The 18,093-nt window shown below is 35.2% G+C and overlaps 1 protein-coding gene across 1 annotated transcript in view; it reads left to right on the forward strand.

The window, feature by feature from the left end:
- The window catches only part of LOC150091450 (exportin-4-like), a 748,459-nt gene that overhangs the window by 211,669 nt on the left and 518,697 nt on the right, over window positions 1-18,093 (forward strand). Inside the window, exon 7 of the mRNA XM_090383995.1 lies at window positions 15,191-15,303. Within this exon, the coding sequence (XP_090240121.1) occupies window positions 15,191-15,303 (113 nt within the window). The remainder of the gene's footprint in view (window positions 1-15,190; window positions 15,304-18,093) is intronic.

Below are 18,093 nucleotides of genomic sequence, written 5' to 3' on the forward strand. Positions count from 1 at the left end.
AGCTTTAAAACTAGGCACCTTAGAGGAGACTTGATTGAGGTATTTAAGGTTCTGAGTGGCAAAAGTCAAATGAATAAGGACGAAATTTTCTGTTATAAATGATTCTAAATGATTCTGGCCATAAATTCAGGTTACAGGGGAAGAAGTTTAAACTGGATTGCAGGAAGTTTTATCTTAGCTGGCAAGTTATAAATTACTGAAATAAGTTACCTACATGGGTGGTTGAGACTGACAGTTTTTGGAAATTCAAAGGTCAGCTGGATAGTTACCTACAGGAGAAGGGAAATGCATAGGTTGTTTATTTCCTTTTATTATTTGTTAATTATTCATTTTATTTCATTTTATGATTATTTTATTGTTTTTTTTTTTGGCTGGTGCAGCATATGCCTTAGACTTCCTTGCATCTTATAGCCATTGTTTGTTTGTTTGTTTGTTATTTGGTTTTTAGGAGCATTAGCAACTAAGGCCATATTGCTCCGGGAATATGCGGTGGTCATTCCCTGACCTTTCCAGATCCTCCGTATTTGGTTGTGACGGGCTCGAACCCCGGTCTAATCAAGAAGTGTGTGCTACGCACTGCTACTCCTTCCCACCTGGCTACAGAGGCACCCATATAGCCATTACTGATACTAATGCTAATTATTTATTTTATTTTATTTTTTTCAAAATAAAAGATGTAAAAAGCAGTGTTTTTAAATAAATTAATTTTATAATTTAATAAAAAAATTGCATAAAATAACTACTGCAACTTTATTAAAAAAAAAAAAAAAGGAATGAAATGCTGATATTCTCCAAGCAGAATGCAAAAAAAACCCTAAAATGATTTCCAGAAATTAAAAAAAAAAAAAAATGTTGATAACCTGTCAGATGACCCACCACTATTTTTGGTACATATCTGTGTCATCACTATTGTGTTAAAGTAGTGTAGATTGTTCATCATAGTTTACTTAGATAGTATGAATCAGAGCTGTAATACTCAATATGTTCTACGTTGATAATAATGTTAGTAAATTAATAAGAGGAGTTTACCTCAATATAGTACGTGGAACACTTCCGTATGATACCCTCCAGAAATTAAAACGGAAAAAACGAAAAAATCGACAACTTACCGGTACATTAAAGTAAAATATAAATAATTAAAGTAAAATATAAATAATTAAATAATCAATTTAACACAATTCAAAATCAATTCAAAACAATTAAAATTCAAATTAACGCAATTAAAAGAATCTAACGAAAATATTCAAAACGATTTTCCTTCCTGAAGCTGACAATGCTTTTCGACCGACTGTCGTGATCACAGGAATGAAAATTACCGAATCAGGTTAAACCTGCAACTTAAATAGTGATTGTGTCTTCGCGCATGCGCGTAAAGGTCCACGCATCGGAGATCAAATATGGCCGCCGAACATTAACAGAATTCTCGTGTAATTTAATTTCAACGGTTTCTGCAATTAATAGTCGTGTATAATTACGTTGAACGTTAAGTATTTTGGCCTCGTTCAATAAAAAAGTATGTTTTTCGTTAATGGCATGAAAGGCTAATTCTGACGCTGCTGAACGAGAAGCACGAACAGAGGCTTCGTGTTGATTTACACGGATATTAAGAGAAAACCGCGTGGAACCCTGATAAGACGAGTCGCAATCACCGCAAGAAATGTTGTATACTAGATCATTAATTTGTGTTGCGAACGCCGAAAGAACCGAGCGATTGTTCAGTATAGTGTGTAACTTCCGTATAGGCCTAGCTATAATTTTAAATTCGGTATCTTTAAAGAATCTGTTAAGCTGTTTGTGCCACTGTTCAACATATGGGACAGAAATAAAGTATTTTTTGATATTACTATTGTTGATTGGTGCAGTATTTTGTATCCTATCCTTAGCTTGTACCCTAATTCGATTTATTGTGTTAATGGGATAACCCCTGTTCAAGAATCTGCTAGTTAATATTTGTATTTCTGAGTCTAAAGCAGAATCCGTCGTTGAATATTTATAGGCATTTAGAAATTGATTAAAGATAATCGATCTTTTGTAGGTGAACGGGTGGTAGCTATTATAATGTAGAAGCATACCGGTGTTTGTGGGTTTTCGATAGATGCTAAATTGTATTTTGTTCGAGTCCCGGGTAAGCGTGAAATTTAGAAAGTTTAATGACTTAGTATCCGTATCTTCCCTTTCCAGTGTAAATTTGAGTCTAGAATGAATATTGTTAAACGAATGTAAAATATCTTGGATAGTACTACTATCGGTAATAACTAGAACATCGTCTAAATACCTCCCATAGTATGTGATACGGGGACGAAAAGGTGTCAAATGTATCTGCTCAATCGTTGAGAGATAGATCTCTGACATTAAGCCACTCAGGCTCAAACCCATTGGTAATCCAAAAATTTGTTTGTACACCTTGTCTCGAAAGGTGATGTAGTTAGCCTCAACTAATAGTTTAATTAAGTGAAAAATCTCCTTTATAGGCAGCTTCGTATAATTAATCGGTGTCGAGTTTTTATTTAACATATCCCAAATAATATCTAATGTGTATTCAACGTTTACATTCGTATATAATGATGTAACATCTAATGAGAATAAATTGTCATTGTCGCCGAGTCTACAGTCTTTAAGATTATTAAATAATGTATCGTAATTCTTAATCCCAAATTGTATAACCTGTCTAAAAGGTTTTATAATGTTATATACATGTGTGGCTAAGGCTGAAAATGCCGAGTTCCTGTAGGAAACAATAGGTCGAATCGGAAATCCAGGTTTGTGTAATTTTACCTGACCAAAAAGTGCAGGAATATTGTATGTTCTGGACTTCAATTCCTTCAACTGAACCATAGTAATGTAGTCGTTTTTACGATATGTGGTTAACGTTTTATTGTATTGATTTACCAAATTGGTAAACAGTGTCGGGTCCACTTCACAATAAGTGGAGCTATCAGATACAACTGAATCTAACTTATTAATATAATCATGTTTATCTAGTATTACCACTGTATCTCCTTTATCTGCCCTCTGTATAATAATGTCCTTATTTTCTCGAAGTTCTCGTAAAGCTGAACTGTCATGTGTATTCAATTTAGGAAGTCGTGTTTCTTTTATGTTATTCACTACTTGGTTAACTTGTTGAATAAATACATCTTTTTGTGGAACACTACGAAGTCCAAATTCAAAATCAATTACGCATTGTTTTTTTGGCAGCTTTCGAGGTGGTAAATTATAATTTAATCCTTTGGATAAAAGTGAAATCTGGTCCTGCGATAGTGTACACGAGGAAAGATTTGTAACCTGTTGATATGTCGGTTCGTTGGATACTGGGTGAGGGGGTGTTTTACAGACACGTTAATAAGTTGCAAACATTATCGAATAGTTCAAGACACGTTCATGCGAATTCTAACACATTGTCGCGAGCTTGCGACCAAGTTCACACGAGTTGGGTGACATCCCCCCCACAGACACATAACGCACTACCACAGAATATGTCGGCTAGTTCACGAACACCCCCTCACCCAGTATCCAACGAACCGACATATCAACAGGTTACAAATCTTTCCTCGTGTACACTATCGCAGGACCAGATTTCACTTTTATCCAAAGGATTAAATTATAATTTACCACCTCGAAAGCTGCCAAAAAAACAATGCGTAATTGATTTTGAATTTGGACTTCGTAGTGTTCCACAAAAAGATGTATTTATTCAACAAGTTAACCAAGTAGTGAATAACATAAAAGAAACACGACTTCCTAAATTGAATACACATGACAGTTCAGCTTTACGAGAACTTCGAGAAAATAAGGACATTATTATACAGAGGGCAGATAAAGGAGATACAGTGGTAATACTAGATAAACATGATTATATTAATAAGTTAGATTCAGTTGTATCTGATAGCTCCACTTATTGTGAAGTGGACCCGACACTGTTTACCAATTTGGTAAATCAATACAATAAAACGTTAACCACATATCGTAAAAACGACTACATTACTATGGTTCAGTTGAAGGAATTGAAGTCCAGAACATACAATATTCCTGCACTTTTTGGTCAGGTAAAATTACACAAACCTGGATTTCCGATTCGACCTATTGTTTCCTACAGGAACTCGGCATTTTCAGCCTTAGCCACACATGTATATAACATTATAAAACCTTTTAGACAGGTTATACAATTTGGGATTAAGAATTACGATACATTATTTAATAATCTTAAAGACTGTAGACTCGGCGACAATGACAATTTATTCTCATTAGATGTTACATCATTATATACGAATGTAAACGTTGAATACACATTAGATATTATTTGGGATATGTTAAATAAAAACTCGACACCGATTAATTATACGAAGCTGCCTATAAAGGAGATTTTTCACTTAATTAAACTATTAGTTGAGGCTAACTACATCACCTTTCGAGACAAGGTGTACAAACAAATTTTTGGATTACCAATGGGTTTGAGCCTGAGTGGCTTAATGTCAGAGATCTATCTCTCAACGATTGAGCAGATACATTTGACACCTTTTCGTCCCCGTATCACATACTATGGGAGGTATTTAGACGATGTTCTAGTTATTACCGATAGTAGTACTATCCAAGATATTTTACATTCGTTTAACAATATTCATTCTAGACTCAAATTTACACTGGAAAGGGAAGATACAGATACTAAGTCATTAAACTTTCTAAATTTCACGCTTACCCGGGACTCGAACAAAATACAATTTAGCATCTATCGAAAACCCACAAACACCGGTATGCTTCTACATTATAATAGCTACCACCCGTTCACCTACAAAAGATCGATTATCTTTAATCAATTTCTAAATGCCTATAAATATTCAACGACGGATTCTGCTTTAGACTCAGAAATACAAATATTAACTAGCAGATTCTTGAACAGGGGTTATCCCATTAACACAATAAATCGAATTAGGGTACAAGCTAAGGATAGGATACAAAATACTGCACCAATCAACAATAGTAATATCAAAAAATACTTTATTTCTGTCCCATATGTTGAACAGTGGCACAAACAGCTTAACAGATTCTTTAAAGATACCGAATTTAAAATTATAGCTAGGCCTATACGGAAGTTACACACTATACTGAACAATCGCTCGGTTCTTTCGGCGTTCGCAACACAAATTAATGATCTAGTATACAACATTTCTTGCGGTGATTGCGACTCGTCTTATCAGGGTTCCACGCGGTTTTCTCTTAATATCCGTGTAAATCAACACGAAGCCTCTGTTCGTGCTTCTCGTTCAGCAGCGTCAGAATTAGCCTTTCATGCCATTAACGAAAAACATACTTTTTTATTGAACGAGGCCAAAATACTTAACGTTCAACGTAATTATACACGACTATTAATTGCAGAAACCGTTGAAATTAAATTACACGAGAATTCTGTTAATGTTCGGCGGCCATATTTGATCTCCGATGCGTGGACCTTTACGCGCATGCGCGAAGACACAATCACTATTTAAGTTGCAGGTTTAACCTGATTCGGTAATTTTCATTCCTGTGATCACGACAGTCGGTCGAAAAGCATTGTCAGCTTCAGGAAGGAAAATCGTTTTGAATATTTTCGTTAGATTCTTTTAATTGCGTTAATTTGAATTTTAATTGTTTTGAATTGATTTTGAATTGTGTTAAATTGATTATTTAATTATTTATATTTTACTTTAATTATTTATATTTTACTTTAATGTACCGGTAAGTTGTCGATTTTTTCGTTTTTTCCGTTTTAATTTCTGGAGGGTATCATACGGAAGTGTTCCACGTACTATATTGAGGTAAACTCCTCTTATTAATTTACTAATCATAGTTTACTGTAATTAAGCCCTTGTGTAGTATGACTTAGTAACAGTATTCACTGTATAGTGCAAGGAAACCATGGTCTTTTGCTGCACTGGCAAAAAAAAAAAAACAACCCCAAGTAGATAAGAAAACAAATTATATGCTTCCTACCTCGCACAGTTAAGTATCCATTAGACCCTTTAACTTATTCAAACTGTAAGCCTCAACTACCTGTGAGGGCAACTTGTTCCAGTTATCAACTACTTGTTGGCTAAAAGAAAACTTCGTACAATCTAATCTAAACCTGAACCCCTGTAATTTTAATTTATGGCCCCTACTTCTGGAATTGTTTAGAACAGTGTTCATAATGTGAGGAGCAAGGTGCCTCCAATGGTTTCCCACATCTACACCATGTGAACTATGTGGAGACAAACAGTATCACTGTGAAAGCCAGAAAAAGTGTTGCATTGTGAAGTATTGTGTTGGGTTCGTTTGTGTGTTCAGGCTTTTAGCAGTAGGGCCCTTGGTGGGACCCTATGTTGCTCGCACACACTGTTAGGAGGTAGCAGGGCTGCCCATAATTCTTGCTGGTCTTCACCAGTATCGCCTGACTTTCCTAGACAGATACCAAGTAAAAAAAAATAATAAAAAAAACAAATAAAATATATAAAATAAAATAAAATAAATAAAAATAAATTAAAAAAAAGTTCACTTAGAGGGTGGGGAAATAGAAGTCAAGTGGGAAATGTAAAGTTAAAAGTATTGGGGATGTAGAGGGAAGGCATCCCCAAGGGTGGATGGAGAGGACTCCATAAGGCGAGTGTTGTATGGGTTTAGAAAGATTGTCACCCTCAGTGGCAGCACTACATTGGTTGGAAAATTCAGGTAGTGTGCAGAAGCATTCTTTGCCTTGTGAATAGATCCTGTTCAAATTGTGACAGCATATTATAATTGTCCATGGTGTCCAGCATATGTGATTCTTGTCCATTGAGAAGATACGTGAGCGAAGTGATTAAGACGCTGCAGAGGTCGTCATGCATGAGATGGGACCAGCTCTCCAGCACCCTGCACGCACAGCAGGGTCATCAGTGATACCATGTGCAGTTAGTTTCCTTTAAATCGATCCATGACCCATTAACAGGTATGTGGGGAGGAGACCTGGTGAGAACCATGGGGGAGGTTTGTGGTAGAGCCTGTCAGTGTTTTGGATAAATGAATTTACAAGTTATTTCCCCTTTGTTAGAAGCTGACCACTTCACCTGTTATGCCTGCCATGAATCTGTGTGATGTTGTTTCTTCTCTGTGGTTCGATTATTTCCAGGGTTGGTAGTGAAGTTCAGGATGGTCTGAGAAGTGTCCTTGGAAAGATAGTACAGTAGTCCCCTTTGGGTTACCTGCAGGTCGAGGGGTAGGGCTACCGCCAGGATATGGAGAGCATGCGTAATTACAGTGCAGCAGGCATGGGTGGTTGTGAATCTATGCCACCTCAGGTTCTTAATCTCAGCAAGTGGAAGTATCCTGTCAGTATTGAGCCTGCTCAAACCATTCAAGGCCTTATACACCTCGATCAGATAATCTCTCAGGTGCCTAGTCTCCAGATGTTGCAACTTGCAGAATTTAAGCCTTTCTTCGTAAGCTCACCCCTTGGTTTCTCTCACCAATCTTGTTGCCCTTCTCTGTACTCTACATCCTTCTTAAAATGAGGCTTCCAGACCTGTACAATGTACTCAAGGTGTAAAGGTGTAGCCTGATGATTGTTTTATATGCAAAGGGATAATCACTTCCTTGTCTCTGCTAGAAAAATTCCTATATATCATTGACAAAACTCCATGACCTGTGGCAGTCCCATCTGCACTGCTCAAAGAACTTCATATCTGCCTGCACAATTATCCCCAGGTCTTTTTCATTCTCCACCTCCCTGAGTGTAGTACCGTACAGTTGGTACATTTCTCTTGGGTTATTGCTACCCATATGCAGTACTTTACATTTGCCAATGTTAAACTTCAGTTGCCATTTCTCAGCCCATCTGCCTAACTTTTCTAGATCCTGTTGCAGTAGCATACTGTCTCTAGTGTCATTAACAATCCTGCCAACCTTTGTATCATCTGCAAACTTGGACATTAAGCCTGATATACCTTCATCGATATCATTGATAAATACACAAAACAACAACGGGCCCTGCACTGAACCCTGGGGAACTCCAAGAATAACATTAGTCCATGTAGAGCAGTGTCCATTTATTACCACTGTCTGTCGTCTCCCACTCAACCATCCCTTTATCCATTGCAGCAATTTGCCCTTAATGCCATACCAATCCGATTTGAACAGCAGTCTTCCATGTGCAACAGTGTCTAAAGCTTTTCTGAAATCCAAGTATATGATACAAAATTATTTTTTGCATCCAGTTCCTTTGTGACCACATTGTAGTATCCAATCAAATTGGTCAGACAAGAGTTCCCATTAACAAACCCATGCTCTGTCTGAACTATTACTGCAGTCTTGTCTAGGTGATCTGTATCACCTCTTTAACCAGTGACTCATTATTTTCCTTGGAACAGAAGTTAAACTAATAGGCCTATAATTATTTGTGTCACCCTTTGAACCCCTTTTGTGAATTGGGGATACATTTGCACATCTCCAGTTCATGCAGACCTTCCCTGACTCTAAGGATGCTCCCATAATTATGTTTAAGGGTTTGCTAATTTCCCTTGCTGCCTCCTTCAATATAACTGGATAGATTCCATCTGCTCCAGGTGTCTTTTTTATGTTTAATTTCAACAATTTCTCCTCCACTTTGCTCTCTGTTATTGTTCAATAAACTTCTGGCATTACCTTCCTTGAATAACTCCTCATGTGTGAATTTAGATGTAAAATACTCATTCAGTTTATCAGCTACTTAGGATCATCAAGAGTCGAACCATCTATGTTAAGTGGACCAATCTGAATCACCCCCTTCCTTCTAGAGTTTACATAAGTAAATAACTGTTTGCATCCTTTGACAAATATTTCTCATATTCTGCCTTTGCCTGCCTAATCTCCTTTGTGACTTGATTACAGACTAGCTTATATCTGTCATAGACTTCTGTGTCGCCTGATAATTTATATGCATCCCATGCATTTTTCTTTTCTGTCGCGAGCCTCATTAATTCATCTGGTATCCATTTATGCCTGAACCTTGAATAGCATTTCTTAGTTGGTATGAAAAGCCTTCCACTTAGTAGCTTCCAAGATTAAGTCCCTGAAGGCTTCCCAATTAGAATTTGCCGTTGGTAACATCATCAGTTGATCCCACTGTATAGAATTTAAAAACTGTCTGATAACGGTCTAAAATAGAAAAATAATACTTTGAAAAATATTAAAAATGATATATCTCTTTTGGAGATTACTCTGACTTCTAATCTCTCTTGGCACAATCACATTACAAATATTGCTTCCTCTGCATCTAAAAAACTTGGTTTTCTCTTTCGCTCTCAGCATTACTTTTTTTCCAAACAGCTGTTCACTCTGTACAAATCGCATATCCCACCTACCATGGAATATTGTTCCCACATCTGAGGCGGTGGCCCAGAAACCTCTCTCAGGCTTCTAGATTCCATTCAGAAGAGGGCAGTTAGATTAATTAATGACTCCTCTCTAACAGAGTCTCTCTCCACTTGCTGTCTCATAGACATACTGTTTCTGCTGCATGCCTTTTCTACAAATACTTCCAAGGGCACTGTTCTTCTGAATTAGCTTGTATAATTCCCGCTCTCTCTTTCCAAACAGCCTGAATATGTGTCGCCACCAGCCAACATTAATTTACTGTCCAACTTCAAACTCGCAGAAGCAACTTTACATCTTCTCATTTATTCATTCAACTGCCGTTTTCTGGAACAACCTTCCTTCATACTTATTTCCTGAAAATTACAGTCTACAGAAGTTAGTCTAATGTCAACAAATATCTTCTTTCATATTCTCTTGCAGTCCATCTTCCCAACTGCTGGCATCATTCCTTCACTCCTTGTATAATTCTCAATAGTAGTCTTCTACTATTTGAATTATGTCTTCTCTGCTATTTACAAGTACGCAATCGCTATTCTTCAGTTTCAGTATCATTTGTCTTTCGGTATTACTGCTCATGGCTGCTGATTTAAGTCTTTTGTTTTCCCTTAATGCTTGTTCTACTTTTCTTGTGTTAAATCTTCTTATGTCCTCTCTGAGTCCTCTTTCTAATGGCTTTGCATAACTCAGTATACTCAATTTTCTCCTTGTCAGTGTTTATCTTGCTCTTCATTTTTCGCATTCGGTTCATCATAACAAGTGTTTCTTGACTAATTTTTTCTTCTTTGGATTTCTTTTTCCCCATAGGTTTCTTGGGCTTTATCACTTTCAGAAAGTTGTAATATTCCTCGTCGATATCTTGGTCCTGAGCAGTCTGCAGAAGCTCAAACTTGTTAAGTTCCAGTACATACTGTTTTTTCTCCTCTTCTGTTATCTCAGACCTTTGTATTATTTAGTCGAGTCAGTTTTTTCCTTTCCTACATCTATATCAAGTGTACATCTTACCATTCTGTGATCACTTCCAACATTTACCTTATTCAGAACGGTATTCACAATATATCTTCTGTTAGTGAGGATGAAGTCGATTTCATTAGTTGTTTATCCCTTTGGACTCTTCCATGTCCACTTTCTGTTCACCCTTTTCTTGAAAAAAGTGTTCATTACTGACAATCTTTGAGATTCTGCAAATTCCACAAGTCTTTCGCCTCTTTCATTTCTTTCACCAATTCCAAAATTTCCTATAGTTCCCCTTTCTGCACTGTTTTGTCTTTTTCCAACCTTAGCATTGAAGTCCCCCATAATAATAGTGTAGTAGGTTTTCTGCTCATCTAGAAGACTCAATTTCGGTGTACATTTCTTCAACCTCTTTATCATCATGGCTCGATGTTGGTGCATAAATCATTATAACCTTTAGCTCGTACTTCTTAGAAATCCTGAGTAGTAGTCTTGACACCCTTGGTGATGTACTTTTGAATTCCAAAATGTTGTTTTTTATATCTTTATGGGCCGACCGGGCTAGCCGAGTGGGTAAAGTACCTGCCCGGCAACCCAAAGGTCGCGGGTTCGATTCCCGCCTCGGGCTTGGATCAAAGTATTGCAAAAATCTTGGGAGGTGCAATATGGCCACAGAAGCCGATGCTCCAACAACTACCAAATCAATCAAATCAATCAATATCTTTATGGACCAGAAAACCAACTCCACCTTCACTCCTTTCACTGTTTCCATTGGTGTACAGCAGATAGATTTTTACTTGATAAACTTATAAGTGATTCATATCTTCTTGAATATTATATAATAATGTAATCTTGAATATTATATTATTATTATTTATTATTTTTTACATAGTCAAACAATATGTAAGGTCTTTTAATTAGGATGATTTTATCACTATGCTGATTTTAATGTTCTTATGTTTTGTTTTTACAAATTAAAAGTGTTTAAAATGATCTCAACAATTTTTAATACTTATGTGTGTTTATGTACGTTTTTAAACTAATAATTTACTTTGCTCTAAGGATGTATCTTACCATCCTAGGAATGAATTGTAAAGGGATATTCTTTTTTCAAGTTAAATCTGATAAAAACTGTCCCTGATTAATCCTGAGACGATAGTGCTTGTCCCTTGCACTACTTACAATTGAGAAGAAGATTATGTGAAAAATATCATTTAAAGATGTTTTTTTCTGATTTTGCAATGAAAAAATCTCAAAATGTTTACTCTCGTTTAAATTTTTCACTATATGGAGAAAAAAAAGAAGTTGATAGTGATGTTGCACTGACTTCAGAATCAATTCAGGATTTGAAAACAATGAAAAAAAGTTGCATGAACTTTTTAAATATGCATCTGATTCTGAACAGTAATGGAGTGATGCCTATTAGATCATAATAAAAAATGGCAGTAGAGTTTTGAGGGTGAAAAAAAAAAATAATAAAATAAAAAATAAACAAGAACAAGCAAACATGTACCTAGTATGATAAGCATTTCACAAAGTATGTTGCTTATTCTTGTTTTTTTATTTTTTACATTGAAAACTTTTTAGCCATTTTTTAGAATTGAGGTATCCAGTTACTCCATAAGTCAGATGTTTTTATTAGAACTTTTTTCATTTTTTTCAGGTTCTTTATCAATCAGAAAAGTACAACCATATGTTATGGAATATCCTGTATAAATTTATACATTTTTTAAAATTAGAACATCTAGAATTCAAGAATTCCTTATTACTGTTTTTATCACTGAAAGAAACAAAAAAAGGTCAAATTTTTTTTTCATGGTCCTAGGCATAATGCCTGATGTACCTGTTGGATAATTCAGCCTTGCATTAAGTTCTAGAATTTCTTTTCCATTGTTCAGATTTCAGTAATCTCATTCCTCAGAGCCGTGAGTTACAGTAGCTTCTAGTATGACCATATGCACTGCACTAAGCTTCCATTGCATATGGTCCTTGAATTTTTTTCTCATTGATCCTGCTTTGGTAATCTACAGCTGTGAACCCCAAGTTATGTTAGCTTCCCATTTTACCTCATTCTGTAACTAATGGAAATGGAGGCCACATGTGGGCTCTAGCTCAAGCATTTCATGAAAGTTTTAATATTAAAACTTTATAAATAGTGTAAAATAAAATTATGCTTCGATTATAATTAGATAAAATTTCTCCAGAACCTGAATCCCACATTAATAAAATTTGATATTTTATGATAACTTTAACTGTAGGTAGGATTTCTCTGGTTTAAAAATTACCAAGTAACAAAACAAATACAGTTGTAATCTACATTTATGCACAATTATATCCCCGATCTCATTTAATTTGTCTCGATTTCTGTTCTTTTCTTTACATTCTTAAAAATGAAATACAAAGGGATTTTGAAACGTCAGCTAACTGAAGTATATCTGTTCATTTTATATTTGGTAAGGTATGTGAATAATATACAGGTCCTTTGAATTTTTTTAAATTTTTTTATTTACTGTTGGACTAAGTATTAGATTTTACAATTTGTAAATTAAGATTTTGCCTAGTCAACTCTTTTTTTTTCCCTCCTCAGTGGGAAAGTTGTTCCCCATCTTAGTCTAAAAATGCCAATGAATGTAAGCCAATTTTAATAATAACACAACCATTATAGTGTGAGGAGACTGAACAAATTACCCTTCCTCTACACAGCTAAACACATTTGCTGAATAGAGAATGTAATATACAATCATTGTTCCCACCCTATCCCCCAAATAAAATCAACTTATGTTTATGTTAGAAGTACACTCATGATGGCCGACCAGGCTAGCCAGGTGGGTAAAGTGCCTTCCTGGCAACCCAAAGTCGCGGGTTTGAATCCCACCTCTGGCTTGAATCAGAGTAAAACACAGAAACTTTGGGAGATGCATTATGGCCACAAAGTCGATGTGAAAGATGTGCCAACAACTAAGAAAAAAAGAAAAAAACACTTGTGATGTTTTTAGACTAAGCCAAAGTAGGTGAACTACTTTCCCATTTATCAAAAAGCAGTTGTCTAAGCAAACCTTTTAGAAGTCATGAAATTTAAATGGTAATACTTAGTCCGATTTTAACATCAGATTCAAAAATTCCAGACCAAGTATGACAAAAAAGGTCCAGATGACAAATAGCTTAAGCCTAAAAATAGGCAAATAGATCCTGGTACCTTTTAATTTAAAAACCCTGTGTGTAAACTGAATAAATTTATAAAAAATTACATGTGAAAAAAAAGTGTGCTTCATTTCATTAATTTACAATTAACTACTATGTATGTCATTTATCCAGCATTTAAGATACAGATACATTTACATATTTGATTTTTATAGTAAAAATTTAACTCTTAGCATTTTAATATCAATGTTTTTTTTAGTAGCATTAATGACAGGTAGTGTGCTGGTTATATTTGTTAAAAGAAGGTTATGTCATTTTTAATATGTCAGTGATTTGTTTGTGAAAGATTAGGTTACTTGGAATTTGTTGAGCAAGTATGTATATCTGTTCATACGTACTGTGATCAACTTTAGCTCTGAGTTAACAAGATTTTGCATTAGAAGATACTATGAAATTGAATAGAACTAAAAAAAAAAAATAATAATAAAGAAAACAAAGAACCTTTAAATATGGTTATTGCATTTCATGACGACATGCACAATTTTCCCACTGCAGCATTGTTATTGTTAATCTGGAAGAAAAGTCTGTGATGTGCTAGTCATTTTGTGTAAATTGGCATGGTGCACTGTGATCAACTTTAGCTCTGAGTTAACAAGATTTTGCATTAGAAGATACTATGAAATTGAATAGAACTAAAAAAAAAAAATAATAATAAAGAAAACAAAGAACCTTTAAATAAGGTTATTGCATTTCATGACGACATGCACAATTTTCCCACTGCAGCATTGTTATTGTTAATCTGGAAGAAAAGTCTGGACTGCTATTCACACAGTGCTGGAACCCAATACTGTAGTCCACGGCTGGATCTCTTTTAAAAGTCTTTCATTTCATTTCTCATTTTCCATAAGTTGGCTGGTATGCACCAATTAAGTATGCCTCACAGCTAGCATATCACTTAGGATTGCTATAATATTGTAAATTAAATTGAAATATTGCTGTACAATGTAATCTACCTAACTGGTTACCCTGACTAACACTTTTGGCTAATTTTGAGAGACAGTTTTCCTGTATAATAATATCAAATTCAATAAACATTTAAAAATTTATTCCATTGGCAAATACATAAAATTTTATAACATCAGACAATGCATAGAGGTTTACCAAATATCCCAAAGAAAAGTGGAAGCTTGTAGGAGCTGACATTTAAGTATATTTGCCATTTGCATTTTCTCTCAGTTTATTAATTATATGAATAGTGAAGCGAAAATATCATATTGTTATAATTTAAATGCTTTTTTTATTTTTATTGACAAAATACTAGTTGCTTATAGTGGAAAACCAATAGACCTTTCTGCTTGAATTTTTTTTATCAGGTCAAATACACGTGGAAAAATACATTCTAATGATTGTATTTTTAAAAGCAACCCATTAAGCTGAGGTTTCTCATTAGCTTAATAGGTTGCTTGTTGTTAATTTAAGCTTCACAAAGTTGCTATTAGCATGAGAATTTAATAGATTCCTAAATCGGCAGCTTATGGAGTAGCTGCTAATAGAGATATTTGTTTAAAATTATTTTACTTGTTGAAATACATGTTGTGGGCAGGGAGATTGGATTTTGAGAGAGAGAGAGAGAGAGAGAGAGAGAGAGATTTAATTACTAACATTTATAATCCTAGTAGTTAAATTTTATATAGAATGAACATTCAATGGCCCATTAAATTTTATAATTCTAAGTTTAATAATCCTTAACATTGACCAGTGCCACGGAAGTTAATTGGACTTTTTGAATCACAACAATGCCCAACATTGAGACCAAGTTCAGAATGGAGGGAGGTATTTGTTGATCCTAATGTTGTTCACTTATTCTTTAAGGTATGTATTCTTTTATTTATTGACATATATGATGTGTATTTAAAAATATTTATTTATTTATTTATTTTTTACTGAAAGCTTAAATTAATGGCGCATCTAGTCTTAGAGGGAACAATAACATAAAAATGGTAATTTAACTTAAATATTGAATAAATTCTTGTTTTCGTAGTTAACAAATACATTCTGTTAGGTATAAATATAAAAGTGAAATTACATACAAGTTAGTGCAACTGCATCACATTAGTACACAGCTAAACTCTGAATTAGCAAATTTTTGCAAAGGTGGCATCGTTTAAGTTATATCTCATATCAATGAGATATAACTTTCCATGATATTGCACTACTTCAAATAAGTAACGCTTCACCAAAGGAAAAGACTGTTGTTACTTATTCTCAGTGGATACCACCACCCAGATGGCATTGTTTCAGGGCTATTTGGCTCTTCTTTGGTGGGTGGGTTGGTACCCTAGTGATGTAATGATAGCAAAACAGTTATGAAGTATAACTCCGCAATATGAGAGATGCCTGATGGTGTATAAGATGAATTAAGACTAAGATGCATTAAGGGCTTATGCCTCAGGCTGCAAGAGAATTAGACTACGGACAAGTTAGTATGCTAACTTGCATGTAGGTATCTGCTGACAATAAGTAACAACTGTTTTCTCCTTTGGTGAAGCGTTACTTATTCGAAGTAGTGCAATATCATGGCAACTCATTGTGAAGGTATTCACAATATGAAATATAACTTAAACGATGCCACCTTTGCGAAAATTTACTAATTCAGAGTTTAGCTGTACTAATATGATGCATTTGCACTAACTTGTATATAGTCTAATTCTCTTGCAGCCTGAGGCATAAGCCCTTAATGCATCTTAATAAAAGTGAAAATTATTAATACTTTATAGGTGGTGCTGCATAAAATATGAGAATAAAATTGTTTAACTAGCCTCATATTATATACTGGAAATATAAGATGGCCTTTAAATTTGCATTCTTCTGGGAGAAAGAAAAATCACAATCTAAGACAATCTGTCATATGCTTTTAGAATTGATAATTATCTCAGAAAGATTGATATTCAATTAAATTTATTGAAAAAACAAATATACAGTTTTTGTAATAAATTTTGTTAAATTTATTATGTTATAATTTTGTTAAATTTATTACAAAAACGGAATATTTGTATTTTAATGTGCACCAAAGAATTTAGTGTGTATTAAAATATAAAATATCACATTATGAAGTTTAAGAGGTCAGCTGACCTTCACGAGCAGCAAATATTTAAAGTAATATGGATAAAGGGAAGGGTTTATATTCTCCAGTGGGCATTAAAAATGGAGAAATACAGGGTTATTCAAAATGAAGTCTGGGGTTTCAAACAATTCCTGTACACACATGAGCAGACATAGGAAGAAAGAAATATTTCCAGCATGCAAGTATGGTAATGAAGTTTTTTTACATACCTCATAAATGTTCAATATGAGAGCTGTTAGTGATCTGGCAGACATCAACTCGGAAACGGAATTCTTCCCACACACGGCTTAGTAAGTCAGGAGTGATGCTGTCAATGGTTTTGGTGATCCGATCTTTCAGCTTTGGTATAGTTGCAGGTAAGGAAGGCACAAAAATGTTATCCTTTATGAAACCCCATAGAAAGAAATCGCATGGTGTTAGGTCGGGAGACAGAGGCGGCGAGGATTCGATCTGCTGATCTGCAGCACTCCCACGTCCAATTCATCGCTGCGGTAAATGGCGGATTAAAAAAAATCCAGACTGTGTGGTGGAAGTGACATGGGGCACCATCTTGCTGTAGGATGAAGTTCGCACTATCAACCTGTAGTTGGGGTAGAAGCCATAAGCATAATAAATCCAGATAAATCTCCCCAGTTACAATCTTTTCACAAAAGAAAAATGGACTGTAAACTTTCCTTTGAGATATGGCACAAAAGACATTTAATTTTGGAGAGTCCCGCTCATGTTCAACCTGTGTATGCGGATTTGATGTTCCCCCAAAATCGCACATTCTGCTTATTTACTTTCCCCGACAAATGGATTCATTAGTAATCACTTCCGCAAAACATGCAAACTGTAGTTTGTGGGATGTGAAGTTCTTTGCTTGCCATCGTAGTGGATTTCCTTGGGCTCCTTAGAAAAGTTTTCCTAATGCGTTTCACATTAGCATCTGATACGGGTGAGTGACTGGGACTTTTCCCCTTGCACAGACATCCTGTCACCTTAAACTGCGTATACCATCATTTAATTGTCTTGTCCGTCGGTGGATCTTTCTTAAATTTTGTCTGAAAGTGGCGTTGCACAACGGTAACAGATTTACTTACGTGAAACCCCAACACAGTAAAAGCTTTCTCATTACATTCCGAAGCCATGTCACAACAGAGCAGAACTGGCGTCACAGACAAACGAACGACTGCACGGCGGTACGTGTCCAACACCATCTGGTGGTTAGCCGTGCAGCATACCGAACATCGCGAGCATGGGAATGAAACTTGAGATATTATGTGTTCTATCGAGATGGCTACAAATGATTATGACACATGTGCTTTCCCAAAAAAAAAACTCTGAAACCCCGGACTTCATTTTGAATAACCCTGTATAAGTTTTTAACCATAGAAATTAGAAGAATCAGTAAAATATGTGTAAAAATACTGCAGATGTTTAACTTACCTTACAGGTAATCCAAATGAGCCACCATGCCTGCTTATACCTGCAATCATTGCTATACCCTGCATTCTAACTTTACCCTAACTTTATCATAGCCTTTTTGATAGAAGAAT

The sequence above is a fragment of the Mastigoproctus giganteus genome, chromosome 1 (assembly GCF_048544385.1).
Source record: "Mastigoproctus giganteus isolate SK-2022 chromosome 1, ASM4854438v1, whole genome shotgun sequence".
NCBI lineage: Eukaryota > Metazoa > Arthropoda > Arachnida > Uropygi > Thelyphonidae > Mastigoproctus > Mastigoproctus giganteus.